Source organism: Tachysurus vachellii, chromosome 5 (genome assembly GCF_030014155.1).
Source record: "Tachysurus vachellii isolate PV-2020 chromosome 5, HZAU_Pvac_v1, whole genome shotgun sequence".
NCBI classification, from domain to species: Eukaryota; Metazoa; Chordata; class Actinopteri; order Siluriformes; family Bagridae; genus Tachysurus; species Tachysurus vachellii.
The window spans coordinates 30,551,949-30,577,870 of record NC_083464.1 but is presented as its reverse complement, the minus strand read 5'-3'; the positions used below and the strand labels follow the sequence as shown (position 1 = coordinate 30,577,870).

The 25,922-nt window shown below is 38.6% G+C and overlaps 5 protein-coding genes across 11 annotated transcripts in view; 2 read left to right on the top strand and 3 right to left on the bottom strand.

Annotated features, from left to right (window-relative positions):
- Positions 1 to 13,590, top strand: part of zgc:158689 (uncharacterized protein LOC791177 homolog) — an 18,579-nt gene extending 4,989 nt beyond the window's left edge. For all 3 annotated transcript variants that reach the window (XM_060871093.1, XM_060871090.1, XM_060871092.1), the window contains 12 exons: positions 542 to 628; positions 2,589 to 2,650; positions 3,385 to 3,456; positions 3,590 to 3,727; positions 4,185 to 4,337; positions 6,990 to 7,169; positions 7,311 to 7,794; positions 7,899 to 8,106; positions 8,676 to 8,750; positions 8,884 to 9,085; positions 9,965 to 10,005; positions 10,094 to 13,590. In XM_060871093.1, coding sequence (XP_060727076.1) covers positions 542 to 628; positions 2,589 to 2,650; positions 3,385 to 3,456; positions 3,590 to 3,727; positions 4,185 to 4,337; positions 6,990 to 7,169; positions 7,311 to 7,794; positions 7,899 to 8,106; positions 8,676 to 8,750; positions 8,884 to 9,085; positions 9,965 to 10,005; positions 10,094 to 10,166 — 1,775 coding nt within the window. In that variant the 3' untranslated portion in view covers positions 10,167 to 13,590. The remainder of the gene's footprint in view (positions 1 to 541; positions 629 to 2,588; positions 2,651 to 3,384; positions 3,457 to 3,589; positions 3,728 to 4,184; positions 4,338 to 6,989; positions 7,170 to 7,310; positions 7,795 to 7,898; positions 8,107 to 8,675; positions 8,751 to 8,883; positions 9,086 to 9,964; positions 10,006 to 10,093) is intronic.
- A 2,241-nt stretch (positions 13,591 to 15,831) lies between these two features.
- On the bottom strand, positions 15,832 to 17,895 carry ndufa3 (NADH:ubiquinone oxidoreductase subunit A3). The gene is made up of 4 exons (XM_060871089.1): positions 17,832 to 17,895; positions 16,668 to 16,739; positions 16,097 to 16,174; positions 15,832 to 16,005 (listed from the first exon to the last, which is right to left on the bottom strand). Exons 1-4 carry the CDS (start codon positions 17,839 to 17,841, stop codon positions 15,914 to 15,916), a joined length of 252 nt encoding a protein of 83 aa, XP_060727072.1. The 5' UTR covers positions 17,842 to 17,895; the 3' UTR covers positions 15,832 to 15,913.
- A 156-nt stretch (positions 17,896 to 18,051) lies between these two features.
- On the top strand, positions 18,052 to 20,013 carry tfpt (TCF3 (E2A) fusion partner). Of its 2 annotated transcripts, XM_060871086.1 has the most exons (7): positions 18,052 to 18,070; positions 18,212 to 18,283; positions 18,414 to 18,626; positions 18,709 to 18,779; positions 19,209 to 19,278; positions 19,363 to 19,500; positions 19,620 to 20,013. In XM_060871086.1, exons 3-7 carry the CDS (start codon positions 18,414 to 18,416, stop codon positions 19,692 to 19,694), a joined length of 567 nt encoding a protein of 188 aa, XP_060727069.1. In that variant the 5' UTR covers positions 18,052 to 18,070; positions 18,212 to 18,283; the 3' UTR covers positions 19,695 to 20,013. The 2 variants fall into 2 exon arrangements, with proteins under 2 accessions (XP_060727069.1, XP_060727068.1); XM_060871085.1 differs by lacking the exon at positions 18,052 to 18,070 and having other exon boundaries at positions 18,125 to 18,283.
- A 113-nt stretch (positions 20,014 to 20,126) lies between these two features.
- Positions 20,127 to 22,353, bottom strand: mrpl51 (mitochondrial ribosomal protein L51). 2 transcript variants are annotated; one of them, XM_060871088.1, is made up of 4 exons: positions 22,317 to 22,353; positions 21,783 to 21,871; positions 20,816 to 20,923; positions 20,127 to 20,422 (listed from the first exon to the last, which is right to left on the bottom strand). In XM_060871088.1, exons 2-4 carry the CDS (start codon positions 21,865 to 21,867, stop codon positions 20,226 to 20,228), a joined length of 390 nt encoding a protein of 129 aa, XP_060727071.1. In that variant the 5' UTR covers positions 21,868 to 21,871; positions 22,317 to 22,353; the 3' UTR covers positions 20,127 to 20,225. The 2 variants fall into 2 exon arrangements, with proteins under 2 accessions (XP_060727071.1, XP_060727070.1); XM_060871087.1 differs by lacking the exon at positions 22,317 to 22,353 and adding an exon at positions 22,044 to 22,202.
- A 400-nt stretch (positions 22,354 to 22,753) lies between these two features.
- Positions 22,754 to 25,819, bottom strand: LOC132846383 (cortexin domain-containing 1 protein-like). Of its 3 annotated transcripts, XM_060871083.1 has the most exons (3): positions 24,425 to 25,819; positions 24,294 to 24,342; positions 22,754 to 23,947 (listed from the first exon to the last, which is right to left on the bottom strand). In XM_060871083.1, the coding sequence occupies exon 3, from the start codon at positions 23,931 to 23,933 to the stop codon at positions 23,754 to 23,756; it is 180 nt and encodes a 59-aa protein (XP_060727066.1). In that variant the 5' UTR covers positions 23,934 to 23,947; positions 24,294 to 24,342; positions 24,425 to 25,819; the 3' UTR covers positions 22,754 to 23,753. The 3 variants fall into 3 exon arrangements, with proteins under 3 accessions (XP_060727066.1, XP_060727064.1, XP_060727067.1); XM_060871081.1 differs by having other exon boundaries at positions 24,294 to 25,819; XM_060871084.1 differs by lacking the exon at positions 24,294 to 24,342.
- Positions 25,820 to 25,922: the final 103 nt, after the last annotated feature.

Below are 25,922 nucleotides of genomic sequence, written 5' to 3'. Positions count from 1 at the left end.
GTAGTTCGGATAAGCGGTAGAAGATAAATGAATGAATGGTCTGTGACACATTGCCAAGGAATCTTTGACTTAAAAAAAAGTTGTTACAGTGCTATAAAATGCAGCCCACATTATTAAAATTATTATATTTAGAAGTCCATGCAACAAAGTGAACACTATTGGCAGAACCTGAGCCAAGAGAGAAAAACTGGCTGTTCGGTCTGGGTGGGACGGGGTACTTTCTCTCACTCGTCCCATTTATCTGTGAGCTCATGTATGTGGAAGAGGGCTGATAGCACTTTCCACAGAGTTATGCTTCAGCAGCTCATCCCAGGACAAGATTCACAGTCTGCTCATATTAAACATGTTTTCAACACATTTACTTTGCTTTGTATTTATAGTATATAGTGTAAAAGATTTTATCAGCATTTTTTAACAGCAGTATACAAATAAAATTGAACTGAATTTAATAAATGATTAGCTTTGTAATGTGTATTGTAATTATGTATCTTTTGTTTCCATCTTTCTTTCTCTTCTCCCTTCTTCTTTTCCTTCGGTGCAGGAGTGACTGTCGCAGCTAAAGGGTACTTTGATGCTCTGGTTAAATTGGGAGAACTGGCCAGTGACAGCCAGAGCTCGAAAGAACTGGGTAAGGAGAGCAAGGTTTTTCCAAGGGAAGAGAGAGAGAAAAGATTAAACTAATGGGAGAGAGATATTAGAGAGAAAGATGTGAGAATGCTGGGACAGTGAACAGAGAAAGGAGTAAGAGAAGAGACGTAAAAAAGCGAATGCAGCTTAAAAAAAAGAAAGAATGAATCTGACTGAAGGTTAAAGTGAGTATTGATTTATATTTGTGTGTAACTATGCAGCAGTGTGGGAAGCAAGTGAGAGAGAAAAAATAAAGAAAAGAAGGAAAGGAAGAGAAAGACAAGAAGAAGGAGAATAAGAAACGCTGGTATCTAAGTAAAAAGAGACAGGAAGGAGAGGGGAAGTACATAGACTGAAAAGACGAGTGCGGAATTAAAAAGAGGGAGAGAGAGGGAGAGAGAGAGGGAGGGGGCTTGGAGGTTAATGAGGGAAGTGGGACAGAAAAGAGGGGAGAGTCTGAAAGGTCAGTGCGCCATCAGAAAGACGATGGATAAAAAAAAGGCAGAGAGAATGAGAGCAAGATGTTCAATGCTCTAAATCAATTTAATATATGACGTGAACGATAGAAAATGCAGGATGCAAACAGACTGAAAAGACAAGTATGGCATAAAAAAGGGAGAGAAAGCAAAATTTGGTGGTGAAGTAGTGAATGAAGGAGACTGAAAGGAGGACTGGGACAGAAAAGATGAGTGCGCCATTAAAAAAACGAGTGTATCATAAAACGGGAGAAAGTGAAAAAGAGGGAGAGAGAAAGAAAAGGACAGAGAGAGAAAGAGAGAGAGGTCTTTGTTGAAAGATTAACAACACCACATGATCGCATTGTGCTGTTGGAAGCAGCGGGGGTGGACGAGAGAAATGGAGGGATGGAGGGGGTGAAGAAAAGGGCCACATGCCAAACTACACACACAGAGTGTTATTCAGAAGGGGGACATACACGCAACACACACTAGCTGGGAGGTGACACAAAACAAACGACAAGTTATCACTGAGTGAAGAGAAATACCTCTAAGGGGGGAATTTGTATATTCACAAACAAGGATGAATATTAAAGTGTGTGGGATCTCGAGAAACCATGTCACCTGGACTGGTTATTGGTCGAATGTTAGCGGTGTAGCTATTTAAAATTTCACTGAGATCTTCAGTTGTGTTTGTTAACTTAAAAGTAGTGTGTGTGTGTGTGTGTGTGTGTGTGTGTGTGAGAGATATAAAAATGTACTTATATATGTGTTGCCGTGTTCACCCGGTGTTGTGTGAACACTGTTGCTAGGAAAGCATAGCTAGCTTTAGATGCTAAAGATTTAGCTAGCTGTAGAATAACTGAATAAAAATACAAGACACAATGATCAGAAATATCAATATTTCTCTCAGGTATGTCGGTAAATTATCGAGAAAAGGCTCAGTATGACTTAAAATGCATTGTTGTGACACTTGGTGTCGAATGCTAACACCACACCCATGAATTTGTCACATGTTTAAATTAAATGGGTGTGATTTACTCCTACAATTACACTGAGCAATGAAATAAAAAGTGGTGTGACGTTACGTGACGTAACAACAGTGTCAGTTTTTAGCTACGTGGAGACATTTTTGAAGTAATTTGCTAAAACATCTGAGGTAAATATCGATGCTCCTGAATTTTCCGTCTCCTTTTTCTTGTCAGAGCTGTTTGTTGTTATGTTGAAAACAGCTATCTGGGTTACTCATTAGCGCTAATCATTCACTAGTTTATGCAAACGACTTATTTAACTGCGAGAATCTGTTGTGTTCATTTCAATTCAACTTGGAATCGTATTAATTTAGTTAAAAAACGGCTGGACATTCAATAAATTCACGACAGTTCTGGTCTGCTTAAAAGTATTGGCACCCTGTGAAAAGCGAATTCCTCAGTAAATCTTGTTTTTGTTTTATTTATGATCAAGACAGGACTTGCACCATCTATACAATTTGCTTGTTGATTTCAGGTGACACGCTGTTCCAGATGGCCGAAGTGCACAGACAGATCCAGGTGCAGTTAGAGGATGTGGTGAGTGCATGCAATATCACAAAGCTCTCGCACTCACGTACGTGATACGTTTGCCAGCTGAAAATGAATTTCCTGTTATCACATACTTTTAACAGCTGTAAACATAGCATGTTAATATAGAACCTTGGATTTGGCCTCGCAACCGTAACCACTGTTAAAGCTGCTGTTAGAGAAAATTAATCAACACCTTATGACCGAGAGAAATATGGTCTCAGAAATATGGTCTCACTACAGTATGTAAAGCTCACCTACAAGCTTCTGCATGCCTCAGTGTATCGGCAAGTTCGGGATTAGCCTCGATCCTGATGATTTTACTGTTCACTTTTAATTACTTTTCATTTTAAAGCCTTGCAGAACTGTCATAATTAATTAGCATAAGATTATGTAAATTTAGAAATCATGTATATACTGTATATACACCCAAAGGACCATATGGGAAAATTCAAACGATGGAACATTCTACAAAGAAATTGGAATTAAATGTGCTTTATCTCTCTCTCTCTCTCTCTCTCTCTCTCTCTCTCTCTCTCTCTCTCTCTAGAAAAAAAAAGAAAGAATAAAACCTCAAAAATGCAATTCACAATAATCTTCAGTTTTAGAATTACATCAACTTAAAAAAAGATCAAATCAAAGCATTTTCCTTAAGGAAATATACATTTTTAGTTTGTTTACTGTTTGGAAATGTAAGAACAAAAGATCTTGTGTATTTATTACACTTTTATTTGTCTCTCTAGTTGAAGCTGTTTCACTCCGAACTTCTCTCTCAGCTGGAACAAAAGCTCGACCTGGATATTAAATTCCTCACTGTGAGTTTAAAAAAAAAAAAATCTTGCTTAATTTTTTTAATTTATTAGCATTTTTCTTTCCTTCAAAAAAAAAACTAATAAGATGTGAAGTATTTAAGTCTTGGGATTAAAGTGGAGTTAAACCTGTTTCCAGGCGACGCTGAAGAAATACCAGACCGAGCGGAGGTCGAAGGCGGAGTCCATCGAACGCTGCCATTCACAACTGAAGAAACTGCGTAGGAAAAGTCAAAGCAGCCGCCACCCCAATAAATACGGAGACCGAGAGATGCAGGTACGTGGATACTTTCCTCATCCGTATTGCAGTTAGCTGTAAGTCAGTGTGTTTATTAACTCGTTATAACATAACAATTATTTAAAAATAAGAAAAAAGGAACAAAGGTAATCGAAAATATTAAAAATGAATAAGAAATAAAATTAAAAAGAAAAATTAGAATTAGATTAGAATTTAGTAAAGAGAAACAAAAAAAAAAAAAAACACTAAATATATTTATTACATATTGTAATATGGTACATTTTTAAATATTTAATGTTAAATATAAGTGACTTAAGTGCTGTGTTGGATATAAACAAAATAACATAGTGTGAAGCAAAATATTGGTGTGAGGAAGCAAAATATTGGAAAGTGTGTGTGTGTAGGGATCATCTTATTGCCATCAAAAACAGAACATGATCATGGGTGGTTCTTTGTAAGAAACAATAATGAGCAAACTCTTTCCTGTCTCTGTCAGTTTGTGGAGCTGATGAGTCGCAGGCAGACAGAGTTGGACTCTCTGGTCGCTGTTGGCTATCGCTCGGCTCTCACCGAGGAGAGGAGGAGGTACTGTTTCCTGGTGGATCGCCAGTGCTCCGTCGCCAAGCTGCTAATAAACTACCACAGCAAGGTACGCAACTGCAGACGACCACAATAAACTATCTGTACAAGTGACATAAACATAAACAATATAGCAAACACATAACGAATGTGATGAACAACGGAAAATCATGAAGGCGCACGATCTTAACAAACGTACACAACAAAACTACAGCAAAACCAACAAAGTGCACACCGGCTGCAAAATATAACAAACTAGCACAGCAGGGTACAGAGATCCATTCAACAAACACAAAGTACACAACTGCGGATTAAAACAAACTCCGACTACGACTACCTGACAAAAAGTCACACAACTACAATCCGCACGTCATAACCTACCACTTAGAGCTGGGCTATAAATTGTCCTATGTTTGTAATTGACCTATAAATTTATATGTCCTATAAATTGAATCTCAGATTTTTTTAAACAAAATTCTATAGGATAGATTTTTTTTTATTTGAGAAAAAACAATATAACCAAACATATGAACTGCTTATTTGGACTAAAAGTGCAAACTTACTTTCGCTAACAAGTTTTCTTGTTATTTTAGAAAAACAATAATCAATACAACAAGAAGGGGGCACGGTGGCTTAGTGGTTAGCACGTTCGCCTCACACCTCCATGGTTGGGGGTTCGATTCCCGCCTCCGCCTTGTGTGTGTGGAGTTTGCATGTTCTCCCCGTGCCTCGGGGGTTTCCTCCGGGTACTCCGGTTTCCTCCCCTGGTCCAAAGACATGCATGGTAGGTTGATTGGCATCTCTGGAAAATTGTCCGTAGTGTGTGAGTGAATGAGAGTGTGTGTGTGTGTGCCCTGTGATGGGTTGGCACTCCGTCCAGGGTGTATCCTGCCTTGATGCCTGATGACACCTGAGATAGGCACAGGCTCCCCGTAGTTCGGATAAGCGGTAGAAAATGAGTGAGTGAATGAATGAATACAACAACATAACTTTTTTTGTGGATTCATAAAAGTGCAAACTTTCACATCTTTACAAATTCAGGTTATTCTAGCAAAATAAAGTAATAGAACAAAATACGAGGACTTTGTAAAGTGCAAACTGCAGACTTAAATCACTTTTTATAAAGCAAATAGTTGTCACCTGAAAAAAAAAGTCCCTGAAGAAAAAAGATACTGTAAACCAGTTCAGCATGTAACTTACATGCTAAATAAAATCAAACAGGTGCCAAGGAACACAAGCTTGTCCACTGCATCAGGCTTGAGAAATAACCTGTGGCATTGTACAATGCCCCCACCCACACTAAAGACCCTCTCTGATGGGGCACTTGTAGCAGGAATAGAGAGGTACTTCTTGGCCAGATTACTAAGCCTTGGAAAGTTTGCCTCATGTTGCTCTCACTACTGAAGCGGATCAGTGTCTTTGTCTGGATCTGGGGACAACAAGTAGGACGTCAACTCAGTTTCAATTTTGTCCTCCGACTCTGGGGAAGGTGCCACATTTTTTGTGAAGAAGCTTCATAGCGTTTTTTTCTTCTTCAGCTCAGGATCTTCAGCTTCTTCTTGGTGCAGAAATACACATGACCCTGGTGGTGATGCGTTTTTTTTTTTCTTAATTTTTTCAATCATGTCAATATCAATCTAAGCTGTGTGGAACCTAGGGTCTATCAGCGAGGCCATGTCCAACAGGTACGTCAGTATGTTGTTGTTTTTTTTTAATTTTCTTTGTGAGCTCAGTATCTTCCTCCACTGGTTGAAGGAGACAACCACACTTCTGAACACATGGAGCACATAAAATAAAATTGCGCATTGTCATTTAGAAGCTCACCGATGGCGTTATGCAGGTTAGTCCACTCTTTTTCCACTTAGGTCTACTTAGTTTCAGAGCTCTAATCATGTTGGTGCCACTGTCTGTTGTCATGCAGACATGCCTGTCTTCCCCAAGTTTCCTAAGAAACCAACGCATCTCTCAGACCTTGGGTGATTATTTAAATAAGCTGTCTGGAGGCAGAAACTTTGCAGAATCCAGTCATCTGTTATACAATATGAGTTCGAACTCAAATAAGGCTGCATGGATCGACTGGACCAAAGGTCTGTCGTGGTGGAGTAAAACGACATACGTGTAGTGTTGTATAACTTAGAGAGGGCAACTTCTGAAAAATACCTACGGCTTGGAAGCTCATATCGGGTTCGATTATTTTGAGCATACGAATAAATCTAGGCTTTTCAACTGTGTATATGAGTGCTGGAATAAATTAGTTACGCTGCTTCCTTTAGTTGCCACAAACTTCAGACAAATTTTACAGCAGGTTTTGGCTTGTTCAACGTCTGAAGTTGCGAACCTGAACCATTTCCATACGACTGAAGAAACGGCGCCTCTCTTGGAAACGAGCTCTTTGTTTGTTGCCATGTTGTATTACGTATTTCCCATGTGTGAATCCCGGGGTGGGGGGTATTTTGGGAGAAAATTGATTTTCTTTTTTCAACATCGACATAAACCTCAAATTCAAATTAATTGATAATAAGCAGCTTTACTACCACTACAAGTTACACATCTACAGTTCAAGACAATAAACTAGCAGTACTAGTTAAGGAACCACACCTCACCAGGGTAGAATAACCTTTGAATTCTTGTAATAAACTCTCTTTGAGCTAATAAACTACAGGTTACAAAACTACGCGCATACTCGGTCTTACAAAACTAAATTGATGTTTGTTTCCCACAGGTGCGTGAGCTCATGTCACAAAAGTTGTCATCATGGCAACAGTCCTGTTCCCAGCCAACAAAATTACCTGAGCGTGCGTTGAACCTGCTGCGTCACACAGCCCCTCAGGGCGCTGGGGCTTCTGGGATAGCAGATGTCCTCCGACACACTAAACTGGGTTCTGCTCAGTCTGGAGAGCAGGTGAAGGTTTTATCTACTTCTTAGTGTGCTCTTCAGTAGGGCCACTTTGTAGGAGGAATTCTTTAGCGGGTATTATAGAATTTTAGTAGAGACACAATCTGATTATCTGATCGTCTCACCTGTCGCCACTCACCTTTGCAGAGGCTGTCCGTACAGGAAGTCCCGCCCCTTCTGAATGGTGACTCAAGCAGTCGGTCCCAGCAACAGCGCGGTGGATCCTCTGTCTCATCTGACCCCACCCCTCGCTCCATCTCTACCCAAAACAGCGCCACCTACAACACCAGCACCTCCTCTAGCCCCGGCCAGCTACAGACTACCTCTGTGCAGTCAGGAAGTGGTTCGAGCTTACTTTCTCCACCAACTGGTTCTGCATTCCTCTCTCTTAGCCCCGCCTCTGCTTCGTCCCTTAATTCTCTGCAGGGCTTGGCTCCGCCCCCAAGTGCTCCCCACACTCCTCAATTGCCCCACAGTGCACCTCTCTCTCGTGCTCTTACCCCCGTGCCACCCTCTGCCTTCTCTCCTCCGCCCTTTAACCCTCTGCTGCTCAGGGCGGCCGACATCTACGCAACCTCCACGCTGCCACTGCCAAGGAAACAGCCGAATGAGATGCAGACAGGAATTTCGGGTAATTACTCATAATAATTTGGAGCTCTTCTCATTGCACTTTAAATTTTTTCCTTTCTTCCTTTACATAGGATGTAGGTGGCTGAATGTGTTTTTTCCCCTCAGGTTCTACCCTACCCCGTGTTCTCCCTCTCTCTCCTCCACTCCGTGTGGAAGCGCTGTTCTCTCACTCGCCCAGCTCTAGTGACAGGGCAGAAAGAGGAGAGAGAGCAGGGTCGTGTCTGCTGTCCTTCCTTCCAGGAGACATCATCAGTCTTCTGATCAGCGAGCCGAGAGACGGGTGGCACTACGGACAGAACGAGAGAACTGGACGGTAAAAAATAGTGTTTTGTTCCTTTTATTCCACAGCAATTTCCCCACAATAACAAAGAGCTGCTGTTATATACACAATCAACACCTTCTGACCGATCAGAATTGATTGCTGTTGAATTCAGTGTGGGGGCACGGTGGCTTAGTGGTTAGCACGTTCGCCTCACACCTCCAGGGTTGGGGGTTCGATTCCCACCTCCGCCTTGTGTGTGTGGAGTTTGCATGTTCTCCCTGTGCCTCGGGGGTTTCCTCCGGGTACTTCGGTTTCCTCCCCCGGTCCAAAGACATACATGGTAGGTTGATTGGCATCTCTGGAAAATTGTCCCTAGTGTGTGATTGCGTGAGTGAATGAGTGTGTGTGTGTGTGCCCTGCGATGGTTTGCATGGTTTGGCACTCCGTCCAGGGTGTATCCTGCCTTGATGCCCGATGACGCCTGAGATAGGCACAGGCTCCCAGTGACCCGAGGTAGTTCGGATAAGTGGTAGAAGATGAATGAATTCAGTGTGTGAATTTTATAATAAATGCACTATATAATTGTGATAAATACATTTTTTGTGTTGTGTTTTCTGCAGGAAAGGCTGGTTTCCCTTTTCCTATACACAGCCGCTCCCAAAAACATTGACGCCGACTCACCACGACGCCTTCAGGTCCGACTCTGGCTTCATGCTCCATGGGTCATGAAATCACTATATATAAATATACTCTGCTCACAGTATAGTGGGTTTTTTTATTCCATTAATAATGCATAGTGTATTAATGGATGTCTTTCTGTCAACTCAGTTCTCCGGGTCTGTCCAAGTTGAACAGTACGAGTATGGGACAGTTAGACAGGCTGCCCCCTGCAGGTGAGTTTGGGAAGCTCAGTCCAGACTCGGAAGAGGAGCGGGGGATCAGCACGTTTAGGCCACGCCCCTACAGCATGATGAACCCTGACATCAGACACACAAGTCCAGGACATGCCGAGCAGAAGGGCAAAGAGCAGGTGAGTCATGTTCAAACCTTCCTTGTCTCTTTTATTATGTCTTTCAAACATTAACTATCTGTCTGTATTTGTTAATTAGTCTGTCTATCTGTTTCTGGGTCTGTTATTCTATCCATCTATCTATCTGTCGGTCTGTCTGTCTCTCTTTCCATGTATGAGTCTATATCTCTTTGCCATTCTGTCTGTCTGTCTGTCTCTCTTTCCATGTATGAGTCTATATGTCCCTGCTATTCTCCTTATCTGTTAGTCTATCTATCTGTTGGCTTGTCCATTTACATATAGTACATACATATTTAGTCTGTTTGTCTTCCAGTCTATGTATCTGTCTGTCCTTCTACAGATTAGTCAATATATCTGTTAGTTTTTTTTTTCAGTTAAACTGTCTACCTGTCTCTCCATCTCTGAGTCTGTCCGTCTTGTAATTCAACTGTTTGTCTGTCTGTCTGTCTGTGTTTGTCTGTTGCTGTGTCTACCTGTCTGTCTGTTAGTCTGTGCATCTGTCTTTCTGTCTGTGCATCTGACTGTCTGTCATCTATCTGTTTGTCTGCCTGTGTCCATTTATGTATCCGTCCATCTCACCATCTGTCTATCTGTTAACCTGTCTGTCTGCCTGTCAGTCTGTCTATATATTAGTAAGTTTATTTATCCATCTGCATCTATGTGTGTTGAATCTATCTATGTGTCTATCTATTATGTATCTCTCATATTTATCTGTAATTTCTGTCTCTCACTACATCTGTTGGTCTGTCTGTCTATTTGTCTCTGTCTCTCCCTCCAATCCATCTGCCTCACTCAATCTATCAGTACTTCTCTAAACTGTCTATCTGTCTGTCACTAAAAATCCTGATATAGTTAATATTTTCCTTGCATTCGTTGCAGTTCCCTGATGATCGCTCATCTCCTCCACCGTCTCCCACCAGGTAAACCACCATCATTCCTGTGCTTCAGAGCTACACCTCAATGCTGTCTTTCTAATTTGCATGCTAATTTGCATATATCATCCCTCAGGACCAATCCGTTTGCTCATATCCATCTGAGGAAGACGGTGACCAACGATCGCTCGGCTCCGCTTATCGAGTAGCGAGGATCGTCTTTTTTGTCTTTTTGTTCACATTTCTCTTTGGCGGAAATAATTTTTAATTATTCCTAAAAATGTTCAGAAATTTTTAAGTAATTTTAGATGAGTAAAAAAAAAAATCCTGAGGAAAAAAATTATTCACCTAGCTAATTTACTTCCTCTTTTTTTTTCTTTTTTCAGCTGAGTCAGAGATCGGTCAAATTTTTATTTTTTTAATTTTATATTAATTAAAATTGCTTCCATGTTTATTAACAAATTGTTTAAATAATGTCTCAATTTAATCAACATGTACTGTTTAAAATATGTGCCAAAAAATGTTCTCATTTTGGATCAGGTCGTGTACCGGAAGTCAGGTCATATTATGTATTTAATACATTTAAAATCAACATTTAGTTCATTCGTGAGTGAAATCTCCATTTTAGAGTGCTAGCTAGCTGATGAAGCAAGCATTTCCGACCAAAACTCCCAGAGTTTCAGTTTCCCGGTGAGCCGCTTCACAGGTACATGCCTGTGTCACTGCTTTAAAAAAGTCACTGATGCTGACATTGTGTTTTGATTCATTATGTCTGATAGCTATAGCTAGCTATATTTCTAAAACTTTAGCTAGCAGATTTGTTTCCGCTTATTTGATAGCTGGTTTGCGTTACACTTGTCTCTCAGGAATTCGTTAATGAATTTGAATTGTCTTATCAAATTTTAGCTGGCTAATTATTACAAATTTTCTCTCATACGTTAGCTAGAGACAGCTAGTTACAATAAAGTATTTTTTTGTTACGTTACAGCTTCCTGTCAGTTATAAGCAAGCGAATTAGAATTGCATATCAAATATTTTGCAGCTAGTTCAATTTTCTATCAAATAATAAAATACAATAAAATAAAGCTAATCAGTTACAAATCTCTATCAAATGCTAGCAAGATTATTTCAGTTTTCTCTCAAATATAAGCTAGCTACATTTCAATCTAATATCAGTGATTGAATTTTTCACACATTAGCTAGCTATGCTCTAATTTTCTGTCAGACTTTCTTTTCAGACTACATTCCAAGCGTCTCACAATCATTAGCTAGCAAATTGGTTTTCTCTCAAATGTCAGCTAGCTGTATTACAGATGCAATACAATTGTCTTTCAAAAATATACCTGTGAATTAGAATTGTACGTTAGCAATTAGAATGACAGATGTTACAAAATATCATGAAATGTAGCTCGCTAATTCCAGAATCATTTTAAATACTACATAGTTGCATTACAGCTTTCTGTTAATGATAAGCTAGCGAATTACAGTTGTCTATAAAATTTTAGCAACTGCTTAAATTATAATAGATAACTACAATTTTTCTCTCAAACATTAGCATTTCTCTCAAATGCTAGCTAGCTTCATTAGAATTGTAGCTCTCCAATGTTAGCTAGCTCGTATCCTTCCGTTGCCTTTCTACCGACTTAATGTGGAGATTTGTGTTTTGTGCCTTGAGCCATTTTGGATAATTGCATATCCTCTAAGTTCTGCTGAAGTATTTAGTGAATGTAGACATTATTTGATTTTTATAAAGTACAGTATTTAATGTCAGAAAGGATCCAGGAAGTAAAAATGCAGAAGGTCGGTATGTTGTCTTGTTGGCGTCTTTTGGTTGTTGAGATATTGAAGGTTAACGGACGTAGGTTCATGTCCTGGATTCAGAAGGTGTTGATTCATTGCTGCAAATCACAGGCATAATATGTATACGTTGTTGTTTCCATAGTAACATAAGCAGGGATTTACAGGAGTTACATGAGACAAAATTATGTGAACACAAATGAAATGTGTAATCTCTCTTTATTAATAAGGTGTTAGACCACCATTTGCATTTAATACAGCTTCCAACCCACTTATTCCGAATAAGTAGAATTTTGAACAATTCATCTAGCAGAAGATCTTCTAGTTGCTTTAGAGAGGTTGGAGCAGGGAACCTGCTTCTTAAACTTCTCTCCAAAATTTCCCACACTGGTTTGATCATATTCACGTCAGGTGATTGAGCTGGCCAGGGCAGATGTTGAAGTTCATCCTGGTGCTCCTCAAACCAAGACTGAACTGTTTTGGCTGTGTGTATTGGCACATTATCATCAGCAGCATCACCGACCATGTTGGCTAATGATGGGGCCAGCAGAATACCAAGATCTGGCTGCCCAAATCTTCACAGATCCACCTCCATGTTTGACAGCTGGAACCAGACACATTTGGTCTCTGTCCTTCTTAGTGTATTATGGTCTGGATTTTCATCCACTATTCTTCTTTGCTGATGATTTCCTGTCCACTGTAGCCTACACAAATCATATTAACCCCTATAACAATGAGTGTTCACATTATTTTGTCCAACCCCTGTATGTTATACAAAAATAAACTTCACCATGGTAACAGTATTAACAGTACAGCATTTATAGGGGGCCAAGCACCGGGTCAATACTGTGAGAATCTTGCGTTCTGTAAGTGAAATATTTACATGAATATAAACGTGTTTAATGATGTTTGGTAACATTTATAAGGTTTAACATTATCGACATTGCCGATTATCATAGTATTTTGTGATCTCCACTCAAATCAGCCAAATTAAAGTCAGAATTAAAGTCATATATGGATATTTTGTGTGGGTTGATAATGTGATCAAGCCGTACATCATAATGTTAACAATACTGCGTTTACACTACAGTGTTCGGGGGAAATCTTTGAAGGTTAAGAACGTACGGAGAATGACGGCAACTTCGGAAAGTGATGAAAAAAGTTCTGGAAAGTGTGGATGTGTCGTCGTCGGAGGAGGAATTTGACCAGATATTTTATTTTTGTTGGCTTGCTTTCTCTTTATTGGAGAGAGTTTGAGGTGATTAGCGGTCGTTCTGTTCCTAGAGTCAGTTATTAGCTAGCTGTTAGCTAATAGTCGTGAATGCTAGCGAATCCGCATAGGAGAGGTTAGCTTATAAGGTTTGTTATTGCGTATTTGCAACAACGATGAAAGCAATTTGAAACAATTTATGTGTAAATGTATTAGACTGTCATCCCAAAAAGGACTCAATTATTTTTTTTTTTAATCAGAAATTGTGTCTGATTTGTGAGTTTCAGCTCTTACATCTGAGAAAAAATAATTGGTGATCGCTGAAACATTCGATGTGATTATGTTAGATTATTTAGCTCATTTTAAAATCAATGGTTATATTGAATGGATGAAATTCTTAAAATACAAGTTTATGATTAATTTTAACATCTCCAAATGATTTTTATTTCAATTACTTTTTTATTTTTATTTTTATTGAGATTTTAAAGGAAGTGCAAAGCAAAAATCACTGAAAATATTAACTCTTTTAATTTAAATGTAATTATTTGGTGTCATTTTTATTTTGGTCTGCGGTTTAAATTAAAAAATTGGAGCCAGATGTTGGGATGTTTGTCATACAGTATGTAGTCATGTGCCTATATATATATATATATATATATATATATATATATATATATATATATATATATATATATATAGTAATACACTATGTTGGAATTTTTAACACGCGCAATGCGGTTACATATTAGAAATGTTGTTATTTCTACATTTTTTATTTTTTTTGGGAGTATTATAAGAATTAAAAGAAAGTATATCACAGTAGAATCTTAAAAAAAAACAAAAACTGGTACATGATGCCTGTATAAATTTCACATATATCTAAGTTTCAAATATTTTGACTTTTACGTAGAATTTTTGATTTTTGGATTATTATTATTATTTTTTTGCCTGTCTGTGCCTAAATCATATAAAACGTGTTGACTGTGACGGCGTCCACTGATCCACATTTCCTTCTCTAAATCACTGCTGTACGAACAAAACGTTCAAACATTTCCGATAAATATGACGCACATTTTCTACACGAACATGTTTTCACGGAAGAACTGTGATTTTGATCTTGTTTTAATCTCTTCGTTTTCAGTATTATTATGAATTGTGTGGGTTTTTATTTTTTTGAAGGGATTTGTTATGTTAGTAAAGAAAATGAAACTAATCCTTAAGACGTATTAATTAAGATGTATTAATTAAGAGTGTGAAAAATAAGTCAAATTACGATTGTATTGAACGTGTTTTGTTTGATATCGACGCTAATTGATTACAAAAAAAATCTTAAACGTGTTGTACAGTTTTGTCATGATGTTAGTTTGCTAACACGATGTGTATGAGTTCAAATAAAAAAAAATCTCTCAACCAATATTGGATTACTGTGATATTTCAAATGTCGTGGTGGTGTTTGCATGTGTTACAACACACTCTTATGAAGAATTGTTTATAAGGACGTTTAATTACAGCTCTCTGTGTGTGTTTGTGTGTGTGTGTCCCCACTGCGTCATGAAGGTCCTGGATCGAACCTCCTGTAGTGTAGCGCTAAAGAGCTCACATGTAGTGCTCTCCATGACGGAGGTTCACGGTTCAAGGCTCACTTCATTTTTCTTTAAAAACATACAGGTGATTTGACATTAAAAGATAAAGCTTGTGATGTTTAAGGGTGAGTCCTGGTGAGTCCCTGTGCAGTGCAACACTGTACAGGATCGAGGCTGCCTGCAGGCAAGTCAAAGGTGCTGGAACATGGTGGGGCTCTTAATCTGGTAGTAAAAGAGAGTGAAAGCCAGTATGTCTCAGCTGGGGCTCTGGGGAAACTTCTTAATCATATTGTGCACTGTGGACAAAGGAATCTCTGGAGATGGACTTGTAACCTTGAGATTGTTGATTTTTCCACAATTTTGGTTCTCAAGTCCTCAGACAGTTCTCTTCTCCTCTTTCTGTTCTCCATGCTTAGTGTGGCACACAGATACACAAAGACTGAGTCAACTTCTCTCCTTTTTTTCTGCTTTCATGAGCTGTTAGTAGCATCACATGTTTGAAACAAACTTATTTATCCACAATTTTGAAAAGGTGCCACTAATTTTGTCCGGCCATTTATGGAGTTTTATGTGAAATTGTGTCAAGTTTGCTTGTTGTTTCAATACACACAAAGGAAATAAACATGCGTATAGCTAAACGTGTGTATATGCAATACTTTTTTTCTGAGAAATACTTCATTTTCTGAAGCCAACACTTTTGGCCATGACTGTATATAATTATTTTTTTTTTTCATTTCTATTGTCAATACAGAAATGTATTGAAATTTAAATTATTGGGCTATATATACGTATACATATATATATATATATATATATATGTATATGTGTATACATATATATAGATAGATATATATATATATATATATAGAGAGAGAGAGAGAGAGAGAGAGAGAGAGAGAGAGAGAGAGAGAGAGAGAGAGAGAGATAGATCAGCATCACTGTCTAGCTTATACACCTTCACTAACAAAGTCAGCCACCGATGCAGACTACATATACATTATTTCTTTTGGCTATTTCTATGTATTGCCCATCACCTAACTCTCTCTTTATTTAATGCATTTCAATAATCACATTTTCTACATCATTGTTTTTGTTCTTTTCTTGACAAGTTCATAGAGACTATTCTAAGTTTCATTGGGAACCCTTTGGCCCAGAGTTTGATGCCTGGGTTTCAACATCTCCAACTAATCATTCACACTACATCAGTGATTACTTGCTGCTATGTAGAAAACATCTTATACTATACAAGTTCCTTGATGAAAAAAAGAAATAAGAAACAAAATATTAAATAAAGGTTCTTTATTGACACAGTAATTGGAAAGGAAGGAGAGATCTGTACAGGTTCAGGGCTGCAGAAGAAATGTTATTACATGTTTTTTAACCAATCCAATTTTCTGCCCTGTGGGTCACATGGGTGTGCGGGGATGTCAGGCATGTTTCCGTCATCTCGTACAGGAACTGAGAGAAAACGAGTCAGAGTTACTACTAAAATATAAATGCAACAGCACACGGTTAACATGGGAAACCGAAGTTATGTGTACTGTGGTACCTGGGTAGTTGTAAGGTGTCGCTTTGTTCAACATCACCGTGTATTTGGTGTACGGGCTCACTAGCGGCAGAATCAGAGCTGCGAAAAACATCAAATTATATAAATAAAGATCAACTAGAAATATACCACATGATACTGGCACATATTTGTGAAGTAAAGCAGGGTATAAACCTTCACAACCTCAGTAAGAGCCAAGAAGACAAACTTTCCCCTTGAAACATATCAGAGAAATATTAAAAGTACACAATTTTGTGCTAATACTTTGTATTATTATTATTATTATTATTATTATCCCAGTTTAGTCAGTAATTTTAAAGGCACAGACTAATAGGCAAAACAATATTGAATGTTACAGTAGTGCAATTTTATGTATCTGGAAATAAAACAAAAAAATAGGGCTGTCAAAATTTACACAATATTCAAACTGGACATTTGGGGTGTTTTTCCCAAAAAGTTGCCCAAAAAATGCCCTCCATTATGAGCTCCTCCTTTAAGTAGCAGAACAAACTAATAGGACTGCAACTGAACTGAAGTGAAAATGATCAGAGGTCAGATTCATTAAAGCACCCACCAGCAATGCCGAGGCCACAGGCTGCTGTCACAACAGGCTCCTTATTCCAGGCGTTTCTCAGGAACTTTCCGACTGAAACCATAAACACGTGTGATACAAATTAAATCCATTAGCAGACAATATAATTCAAATGTATAATTAACTACGTTTAATGATTAATTAATTAATACACCTGCAGATTAACATTGTCTTATCTAAAAAAAAAACTACAGAAAGACACATCCTAACATAACATAGCATAACATAACCCATCATAGCATAGTATAGCACAACATAGCATAACCTAGCATAAAATAACCTAGCATAGCATAACATAACCTAGCATAACATAGCATAGCATAACAAAGCATAGCATAACCTAGCATAAAATAACATAGCATAGCATAACAAAGCATAGCATAACCTAGCATAAAATAACCTAGCATAGCATAACATAACATAGCATAACATAGCAACATAGCATCACCTAGCATAGCATAACATAACATAACCTAGCATAGCATAACCTAGCATAGCATAACATAACATAACATCACCTATCATAACATAACATAGCATCACCTAGCATAGCATAACATAACATAGCATAACCTAGCATAGCATAACCTAGCATAACATAGCAATACATAACCTAGCATAGCTTAGCATAACCTAGCATAACATAACATAGCATCACCTAGCATAACATCACATAGCATAGCATAGCATAGCATAGCATAGCATAGCATAGCATAGCATAGCATAACATAACATAACATAACATAACATAACATAACATAACATAACATAACATAACATAACATAACATAACATAACATAGCATAGCATAGCATAGCATAGCATAGCATAGCATAACATAACATAACATAACATATAACATAACATAGCATAGCATAGCATAGCATAGCATAACATAACATAACATAACATAACATAACATAGCATAGCATAGCATAACAGACTGTACAACACCACCAGCCCCAAGGTCACTTCCGACTCAAAAACACACCATTATACACAAACATACACGCCATTTCGATTGACCGTAAAGTTAATACATATTTAAACTTTCCTTCCAGCTCGAATACACTAATAATAATCACAACCACATTTATAACTCCGTATCAGAACACGAGAGGAGATAGCTTGCGGTTAAACACTTACTAGCCGCCATGTTGGATCGTGTAGTTCTGTTTACAGCTCCTACTGGGAAATGTAGTTTAAAGTCCTGCGACAGTTCTCGTTCCGGATTGGGTGAAAGAAATGACATATTTTAAACGCGACGTAACGATGCTTAAAAAAATAAATAAATAAATAAATAGAAAGTTAAATTATATTAGACAAACAAGTACTGTAGTATCATTGTATATTCATCTTGTACCACTATTAAATAGAGAATTTAGGTAACGTTATCAGCTCTGCTTAAATTGTAAATCTGTGACGTAATTAATATGCGACGTAACCTTTCGGCGCTCTTGCAGGAAAGCCGTTTGATATTATTATTATTATTAATATTATTATTGTTATTATTTCCTTCTTAACAGATATATTGAAGACACTTACATGCCGATCAGACAACAAACAAGTTAGGCTTTCATTCGCTAGCAGCATTAAAAGTAAGTGTTGTTTTTGTTTGTGTTGTTGTTGGAGAAGTTATGTATGAGGGTCAAAATGTTCTTCTATCTTATGTGTTTATATCTAACCATCATATCAGAACATATGATCATGTCTTCATGTCGTATGTAGATGATGGAGGATTTCTCAGGCCTTGCTTTGCCTCCTCTTTTCGGTGGTCACATCCTGGAGGCTGAACTGGAGGCTGCAGGAGTCGAGCTGTCTTCAGGAGCCACTGAGATCTTAGAGAGCGGAGGAACTTCTCAAGACGTACAGAAGGACACGAGTGATGTTGACAAGAAGAAATATCAGGCTTTGGGCAAAAGGGTCAAGGAGCTCGAGCAAGTGCGTAAGCGCCTTTCGGGATGTTTTGTGTGTGTATTCTTGTGATCTTGTGTGTGTAAATGTGTGATTTGTGCACTCTCAGGTGAACGAAAGGACCCTCGCTCGCCTTCACCACGTCCAGAGACTCACACGTAGAATGAAGAAAGAGAGAAGGTAAGACGAATCCTATGTTGGGATGATTTATTAATAAGATATACCACTATGATGTAGGAATATAAATGACAGTACTATATGCAAGGGGGCACGGTGGCTTAGTGGTTACACCTCCAGGGTTGGGGGTTCGATTCCCGCCTCCGCCTTGTGTGTGTGGAGTTTGCATGTTCTCCCCGTGCCTCAGGGGTTTCCTCCGGGTACTCCGGTTTCCTCCCCCGGTCCAAAGACATGCATGGTAGGTTGATTGGCATCTCTGGAAAATTGTCCCTAGTGTGTGATTGCGTGAGTGAATGAGTGTGTGTGTGTGTGCCCTGCAATGGGTTGGCACTCCGTCCAGGGTGTATCCTGCCTTGATGCCCGAGATAGGCACAGGCTCCCCGTGACCCCGAGTATTATATGCAGAGATATTAACGTGTGTGTATGCGTTAGATTCCTCATGAAGACTTTGGACGCATACGGAGACGATTACAGGAAGGCTGAGCTCACAATACCACTAGAGGTGGGTGAGACACATCCTGTATAATAACATAGCAACACTAATAATGATAATCACACACTCCTACCATGTCACACATTTTAACAGGACGAGGGCGGAGTCAGTATAGACGGAACCCCTGGAGGAGAAGAGGATGGCGCTTGCCCATCCGTCACCAACCAGTCAGCATGTGGAGTGAAGAAAAAGCGGCATCGGGTTCCAAAGGAGAAAGAGAGAGACACTCAGGTGAGAATCAACGCTGAGTGAGTCGAAACACAGTCCAACATTTTTCCAGTTTGATTGACTGTGTCTCAAATACAAAAAAAAACAATGATTTTGGATGTTTGTGTCTCCATTTATTATAGGCTGAGTCAGAGCTGTGCGTGATGTCTGAAACTCCGTTCACAGCGTTCCCAAGCCCAAACTCCCTCTCGCACTGACTCCACCTCCTCTAGTCTGAAGAAAAACTGTACATACTAAAATGTAGTTTAGAAAACAAGATATAGAGCTATGAAGCTGATTTACCAACAGGTACCGAAACCTTACAGCCACCAGTTTAGCACTGTAGAATCCACCTGTCTAAATCATGACACTTTGTTAAAAAAAAAAAAAAAAATTATATATATATATTGTATATATTTGTGTATATATATATATATATTTTTTGACCCAAACCAAGTCTCTGATTCAGGCACACAGCTAAACTGGTAGCTTTAAGCGTCAACAAAGCTTTATTTGCCTTGAAAATTGTGTACATTTCTATTTTGGCTGATGAATCATCCTTTTAAATGTAAAGCTATTTATTATTCTAAAAGTTAACATGTTACTACTAATGATTGTATTACAGTGAATCATTATCACACTGAGCCTCATTTGATTTTTTTTTTTTTAATAAACAGATGTAACATAAATATTTATTTTTATTTCATTCCTAATTTAACTGAAAAAACACACACACACAAACACACAGTCTATCTATGTTTGCCGTAGCGGTTGAAGCGACGATACAGGAAGCGCAGCCTCTTCTCCAGTATCAGTTTGTCCTCCGTCATCATGCGATCTCCCACCATCCTCTTCTTACGTGTCAGCCGCTGGTACTCGTTACCACGGAAACCACGCAGCCACACAGGTCCTTTGATCAGCTGTTTGGGATGGGCTTTAAAATCACCTGAGTAGAACAATTCAATGGTATGAAAATTTCCCATCCCTGTTGACATGCATTACGGTATCTATGGTGATTGGTTCCTACTTTTCTTGTTTGGCCAACGCAAACTTTGTGTGTACCAGAATTTGGTATTATTTTATTTATTTGTTGATAAATAAAATCAGCAGCCTGTAAACCGAGGGTGAGTAAAACGCTTTTGTCATGGTTACACAGTATGATGATGAGACCGAATCTACTTTAAAGTCGAATTCTCTTAACGGTAAATGAATGCACGCCTGCCAGACAATCAGAAGCATTTGTAAGACAGTAATGGTTGCTATGGTAACTGAAGGGACGTGCAGGGCCTGGCTGATTCCTGACAAACAGTATTTTGTGTATGTGGTTGAAGCTGCTCACCCAGAACTCCGATGTTGTCGTAGACGCCGAACATGCTCCTCTTCTCCGTCCACCGGTCCACCTGCTTCAGGGGTGGGATGGCATGCATTCGTACACGTAAACATGTTCCTAAAACACAAAGAAGAAATCAGGGAAAACCAGAACCTCTGACCCTGAACCTATTAGCACTAACAATAACATCCCGAGTGAACGTGTTCTCTAAGAGAACTAAGCGCACAGAGAAGCTATCTGTTATGTTACACTTAACATTTCCTCCACAGTGCTGCTGTAAACTCTCCATTCTGACCGGTCACATAGTATAGTGTTGAATTTAAATACTAAAATATCTGCAGTAATCAGTGTGTAAACAGCAAAACTAATCGACAGCGAGGTGGCAGCTGTCACTCTGCTTCATCATACCACCTTGTTGTTCAGTATTTTCTTACAACAGCCCAATTGTTTAATTCATTATATTACCATTACTGCTCAGAGTAAACTGTGTAGAGATGAACAGCACAAAATACTGCATTGGGTTTATAAAGTGAGAGATTCAGACAGAGAGACAGACAGAAAATGTACAAACAAAGTGATTAGAGTGATAATAAACATCTAGTGACACATACACACATATATTCACATATGCATATGATCCTAAAGATTTGATTCATATGGAAATTATCATAGGGATTCGATTCATCTGGAAAAGATCATAGGGATTCGATTCAAATGGAAATAATCATAGGGATTCGAGTCATCTGGAAATGATCATAGAGATTCGATTCATATGCATATGATCATAAGGATTCGATTCATCTGGAAAAGATCATAGGGATTCGATTCATATGGAAATTATCATAGAGATTCGATTCATATGGAAATTATCATAGAGATTCGATTCATATGCATATGATCATAGGGATTCGATTCATATGCAGATGTAGTGACTGCCTTGTAGTGACTGTTAGCTTATTAGCTTTCACTCCCTCACCTGTGTGTAGGTGTGTGGTGCAGAGCTGCAGGGAGCTTCTCCACAGTGACATCCCGGTGTTCAACAAACTCCCCAACACAGACATGTTCCTGAAAACACACACACACACACACACACACACACACACACACGTTAAAATCTCCTCAGAGCCGTTACACACGAGTTCATTCAGCGCTCGCGCAGGCTTTAACCTTGAGCCTCACAGCCGTGCGCGTGCGTCTGTTTCGTTAAAGTCACTCTATAAACAGAGACCCGTCGTACCTCAGTCAGAAACTACCGAAACACCACCACGTCTCTCATTAAACACCACGGAAAACTCACGCAGTGTGTGAGTGTGTGTGTGTGTTTACACCCAGTCTACAGTGCCCACTCTGCTGAGCGAGCTAACACAAAACTAGCCCGTGATCCGCGTGAAGGAAACAACACGGCGACCGACATTTCAAAATAAAAGTCGTCTACTCACTATGTTACTGATCGGTATCTAAATAAATAACGAAATGTACAAAATAATAAAGATGGTAGAAATTATATTACCAAAATAACCTTGTTGGAAACGTAGTGCACTAAGTAGGGTATATAAACACTATCATACGACGTCGACGTAAATAGGGAGAAAGGCTACATTGGGGATTGGACCTTGAAGAAAACGTGGAAGAAACATATACAACCACGCGTATCAAAATAAAAGTCTAAGGCGGCTACGTAGATGCGTATATTTACTCTATAAAGACCTAATAAATTTCAGCCATAATACATTCCCAAAACTGAAAATTAAACAAACATGTCTATGCCCTATACATAAAAAATAATTCATTATCTACGACACGTTTATGGGTTAAGTTTTTGATTTGTTGTGATGATAACTATAATAATAACCCTGTTTAATTACACAATCACTTCGATTCAATTCAATTCAATTAAAATTTATTTGTATGGAGCTTTAAACAATTGTCATTGCCTCAAAGCAGCTTTACAGAACATAAACATTGAACAAAAGGTAATTATAAAGATTAATATAAAGATCAATATTAGATATATTTAAATGTTTGTATTTATCCCAAATGAGCAAGTCTGAGGTGACTCAGGTGACTGTGGGGAGGAAAAACTCCCTTAGACGGTAAAGGAAGAAACCTTGAGATGAACCAGACTCAAAGGGGAACCTTGTCGTCATATGGGTGACACTGGAGGGTGTGATTATAAATATAGTCTGACAAATGTTGTATCGATGAGGAGATTGTTGTCCTCAAAGGCCACATGGAGTTCACATCTCCTCTTTAGTATCGCAGAGTCCAACTGGAGCTGGAACATCTCTAGATGCCTCAGGATCCTCACAGAGTCGCCTTTGTCTCCAAAATCTTCATGACACGGAAGACAATAAAGTGAATTTCTAACTCTCACACCAGCCAACTCTGTTTAATCTTGAAATATTTTACAGTCATTTTTAAAATGATCCAACTTGAATCACACATTATTGGTTGTGAAACTCTGTAGTGTACAAACATCACTCCACACTGTTAGATAAACGCATCTGGACTCTTCCATAACAGGAAATAGCATCATCCAAATTTTCTGGAGTTCACGGGAAGAAGAAAAGCTCATTATCTTATTCACTTTTTCTTTATTTGCATCGATACTGAGCGAGCAGGTACAACCCGGTTAACCGAATTATTTAAAATGACAAACGTCCTCATGCATTTAGCAGGGACGCTGTTTATTTGCCCATTTTTGATATCCGCTTCACCAAACCACCTTGTTATTGCTGATTTTCCTACAAGAGCATAACAGTGGGTATTTTTACACTAAGACATCATCAGAACAGTCCGGAGACAAGAGCTCTGAGACGGAGTACGTGTAAACAGGATCAAACAAATATACTTTTGTATTTCAACACATTTCAGTTCTTTGTATTGGGCTTCTTTGAGTCCGCCATTACAGTTGGAAAGGCCCTGATTGGCAAATTTATTAAAAGGTTCATTCTTCCTGTTCCTCCTGATAGATGGAGATGGAAACGGCGCTGTAGGGATCGAGTACGATTTGAATGCAGCGCACTATGCTGAAAAGCAGTAACACACAGAGAAGCAAGAAGAAAAAAATAGCGAAGCCCAAATCCACGTCCACTTCTAGCCATGACTCAGCAGGAAGAACAGCCATGTTTGGTCCATCCACTGGGGAAAAAAATCATATTTTGGTTGTTTATAAGTGTGTTATCTGGGGGATTGAGTCAATGTCATTGTGTTTGGGGACCCAAATTTATTGTCATCGTGTTTGGGGACCCAAAGTTGTACAAATTTATTGCTATTTTTTTTCCTTACCCAAATAACGTCCAATAAATAGTTCCCAATAAATAAATAAATAAATAAAAATCACTGAAGAACAGATAAAAATTGGAATTCATAAATGTACGACGCCCAAATCCAGATCCACTCAAATTCTCATCTTCAGGACTTTGTTACTATAATTTATTTGATTTAAAAATATCATCTTAAATCTCCAAAGTGTCTAAAATATCACCTTCAGATGCCTCCAAGTCTCAATAAAGGCTGGCTCCATTTTTAAGTTCCTGAAAGAGCACCGATTCCCTCTTAAAATTCAGAATTCACACGTTTGTCAAATAGATACGTAGAGATTTAAATTCAACACACCTTCATCCACAAAATCCTTAAAGGTCCATAAAGTTGCGAGTTGCTTGAAAAGTCTATGATGATGATTCTTCAGTCCTTGATTTGATGAACTAGCCCATCTTCATCCCTTGTTCTATCCTTCTTCTGTAGTTGTAGATCTCTATGAATTATTCAGCTCTGTTCGAATTAAATTCACCAAAAAACATTGTTGATTGGCTCTAATGTGATTATTAGATAAAGATAATGCCTTCTGGATGGCGAGGACTAAATTCCTTGTACGTATGTAACTGACCCTGTTGATCTTAATCTCCTTTGGCTACTTCTATTACTTATGCTGAAAGTTTTAGTGTCCACACACAGAGCACCTGCGTCCCCAATGAATACTTAAAAAGTGGAGTTTGGTAACCAACATGGTGTTTAGGGATTATAACATGACTGAAGCAAGCAAGACATGAAGCAAAAACACGTCTTCTGGTGCAGACACATTGGACCTGCTCCAAACTCCAGTCATCCTGGATGCTGTGATAGCTGGTGACGACGGAACGATAATAATTCACCTCCTTCAGATTTATACCACCGGTGACTATGTTTCTCGTACAACATATTAAACACTGCTAATGGAGTGTTAAAGAAATATATCAGAAGATCAAATATTAATATAGGGGGCATGTTAGTCTGTGTAAATCACCTTACATTACATGGTCAATAATTTGACGTGAAATCTGACAATATTCCTCACACTGTAGTACCAGTCCAGTGGGAAGTGTTGTGCTACAGGAAAATAATATCCATGCAATGAGTCTGGAACAAAGACTGTAGTGATTTCATGCCCCGACAAGTTCTGCCTCTCTTAAAAACGTTGTTTTCATGATCCGCATCTCAAATGTCAGAAAATCCAGATACATGAGGACATGACGGGTGTTTAAATTGTTAACACTAAACTGGTTAGTCTTTGAGACTAGAGACAGAGCTGAGCCATGCTGGCAGGTTTACGACCGCCCTCCATGATCGGACCCCGTATTCGGTTTTAAGCGGTTTAAGGCTTTTGGCTTGGTGACTGCCAGAACCTAAGACACCTGATGTAATCCTCAAGAGGATTCAGTGATAAATTTTACAATAGCCTGCAAGCTGATCTTCCTCTCCTGTGTGGGGGGGAAAAAAAAAAAAAAAAACCAGATACAGACCTGGATTCTTGAATATATTAACATTTAACCTGTTATAAATTTTTATATCTGTACACCTCCAGTGTCTTACTAATAACTTACCTCACAAAATACCATGAAAAGCATATTTCTTTTTTTGACAATATAACAATTTAATACAAAAAGCCAATTTCTCTTTAACATTTTCATATACACATATATATATATAATATTTTTTAATTCACGTTCTTATATAAACTGCATTTTCACGACTGCAGTACTGGTTTAAAACAAACTAATGGAAAACAATAATAAACAAGAATAAATCAATCGACCTCGTCACATCCCTCCTGCCTAACTTGCATATGCAAATCAGA

Excerpts from the sequence above, each read along its gene's own strand:
- mrpl51 (XM_060871088.1), bottom strand. The coding sequence starts at position 21,867 with ATGTCTGTGTTGGGGAGTTTGTTGAACACCGGGATGTCACTGTGGAGA. Across the intron at positions 20,924-21,782 it reads CACCACACACCTACACACAG|GAACATGTTTACGTGTACGA; the intron begins GTGAGGGAGTGA and ends TTTGTGTTTTAG. Across the intron at positions 20,423-20,815 it reads CGACAACATCGGAGTTCTGG|GTGATTTTAAAGCCCATCCC; the intron begins GTGAGCAGCTTC and ends TGTTCTACTCAG.
- tfpt (XM_060871086.1), top strand. The coding sequence starts at position 18,414 with ATGATGGAGGATTTCTCAGGCCTTGCTTTGCCTCCTCTTTTCGGTGGT. Across the intron at positions 18,627-18,708 it reads GGGTCAAGGAGCTCGAGCAA|GTGAACGAAAGGACCCTCGC; the intron begins GTGCGTAAGCGC and ends GTGCACTCTCAG. Across the intron at positions 19,501-19,619 it reads AGAAAGAGAGAGACACTCAG|GCTGAGTCAGAGCTGTGCGT; the intron begins GTGAGAATCAAC and ends CATTTATTATAG.
- LOC132846383 (XM_060871081.1), bottom strand. The coding sequence starts at position 23,933 with ATGGCTGTTCTTCCTGCTGAGTCATGGCTAGAAGTGGACGTGGATTTG.
- ndufa3 (XM_060871089.1), bottom strand. Across the intron at positions 16,175-16,667 it reads CTGTGGCCTCGGCATTGCTG|CTCTGATTCTGCCGCTAGTG; the intron begins GTGGGTGCTTTA and ends TGTTTTTCGCAG. Across the intron at positions 16,006-16,096 it reads GACACCTTACAACTACCCAG|TTCCTGTACGAGATGACGGA; the intron begins GTACCACAGTAC and ends GTTTTCTCTCAG.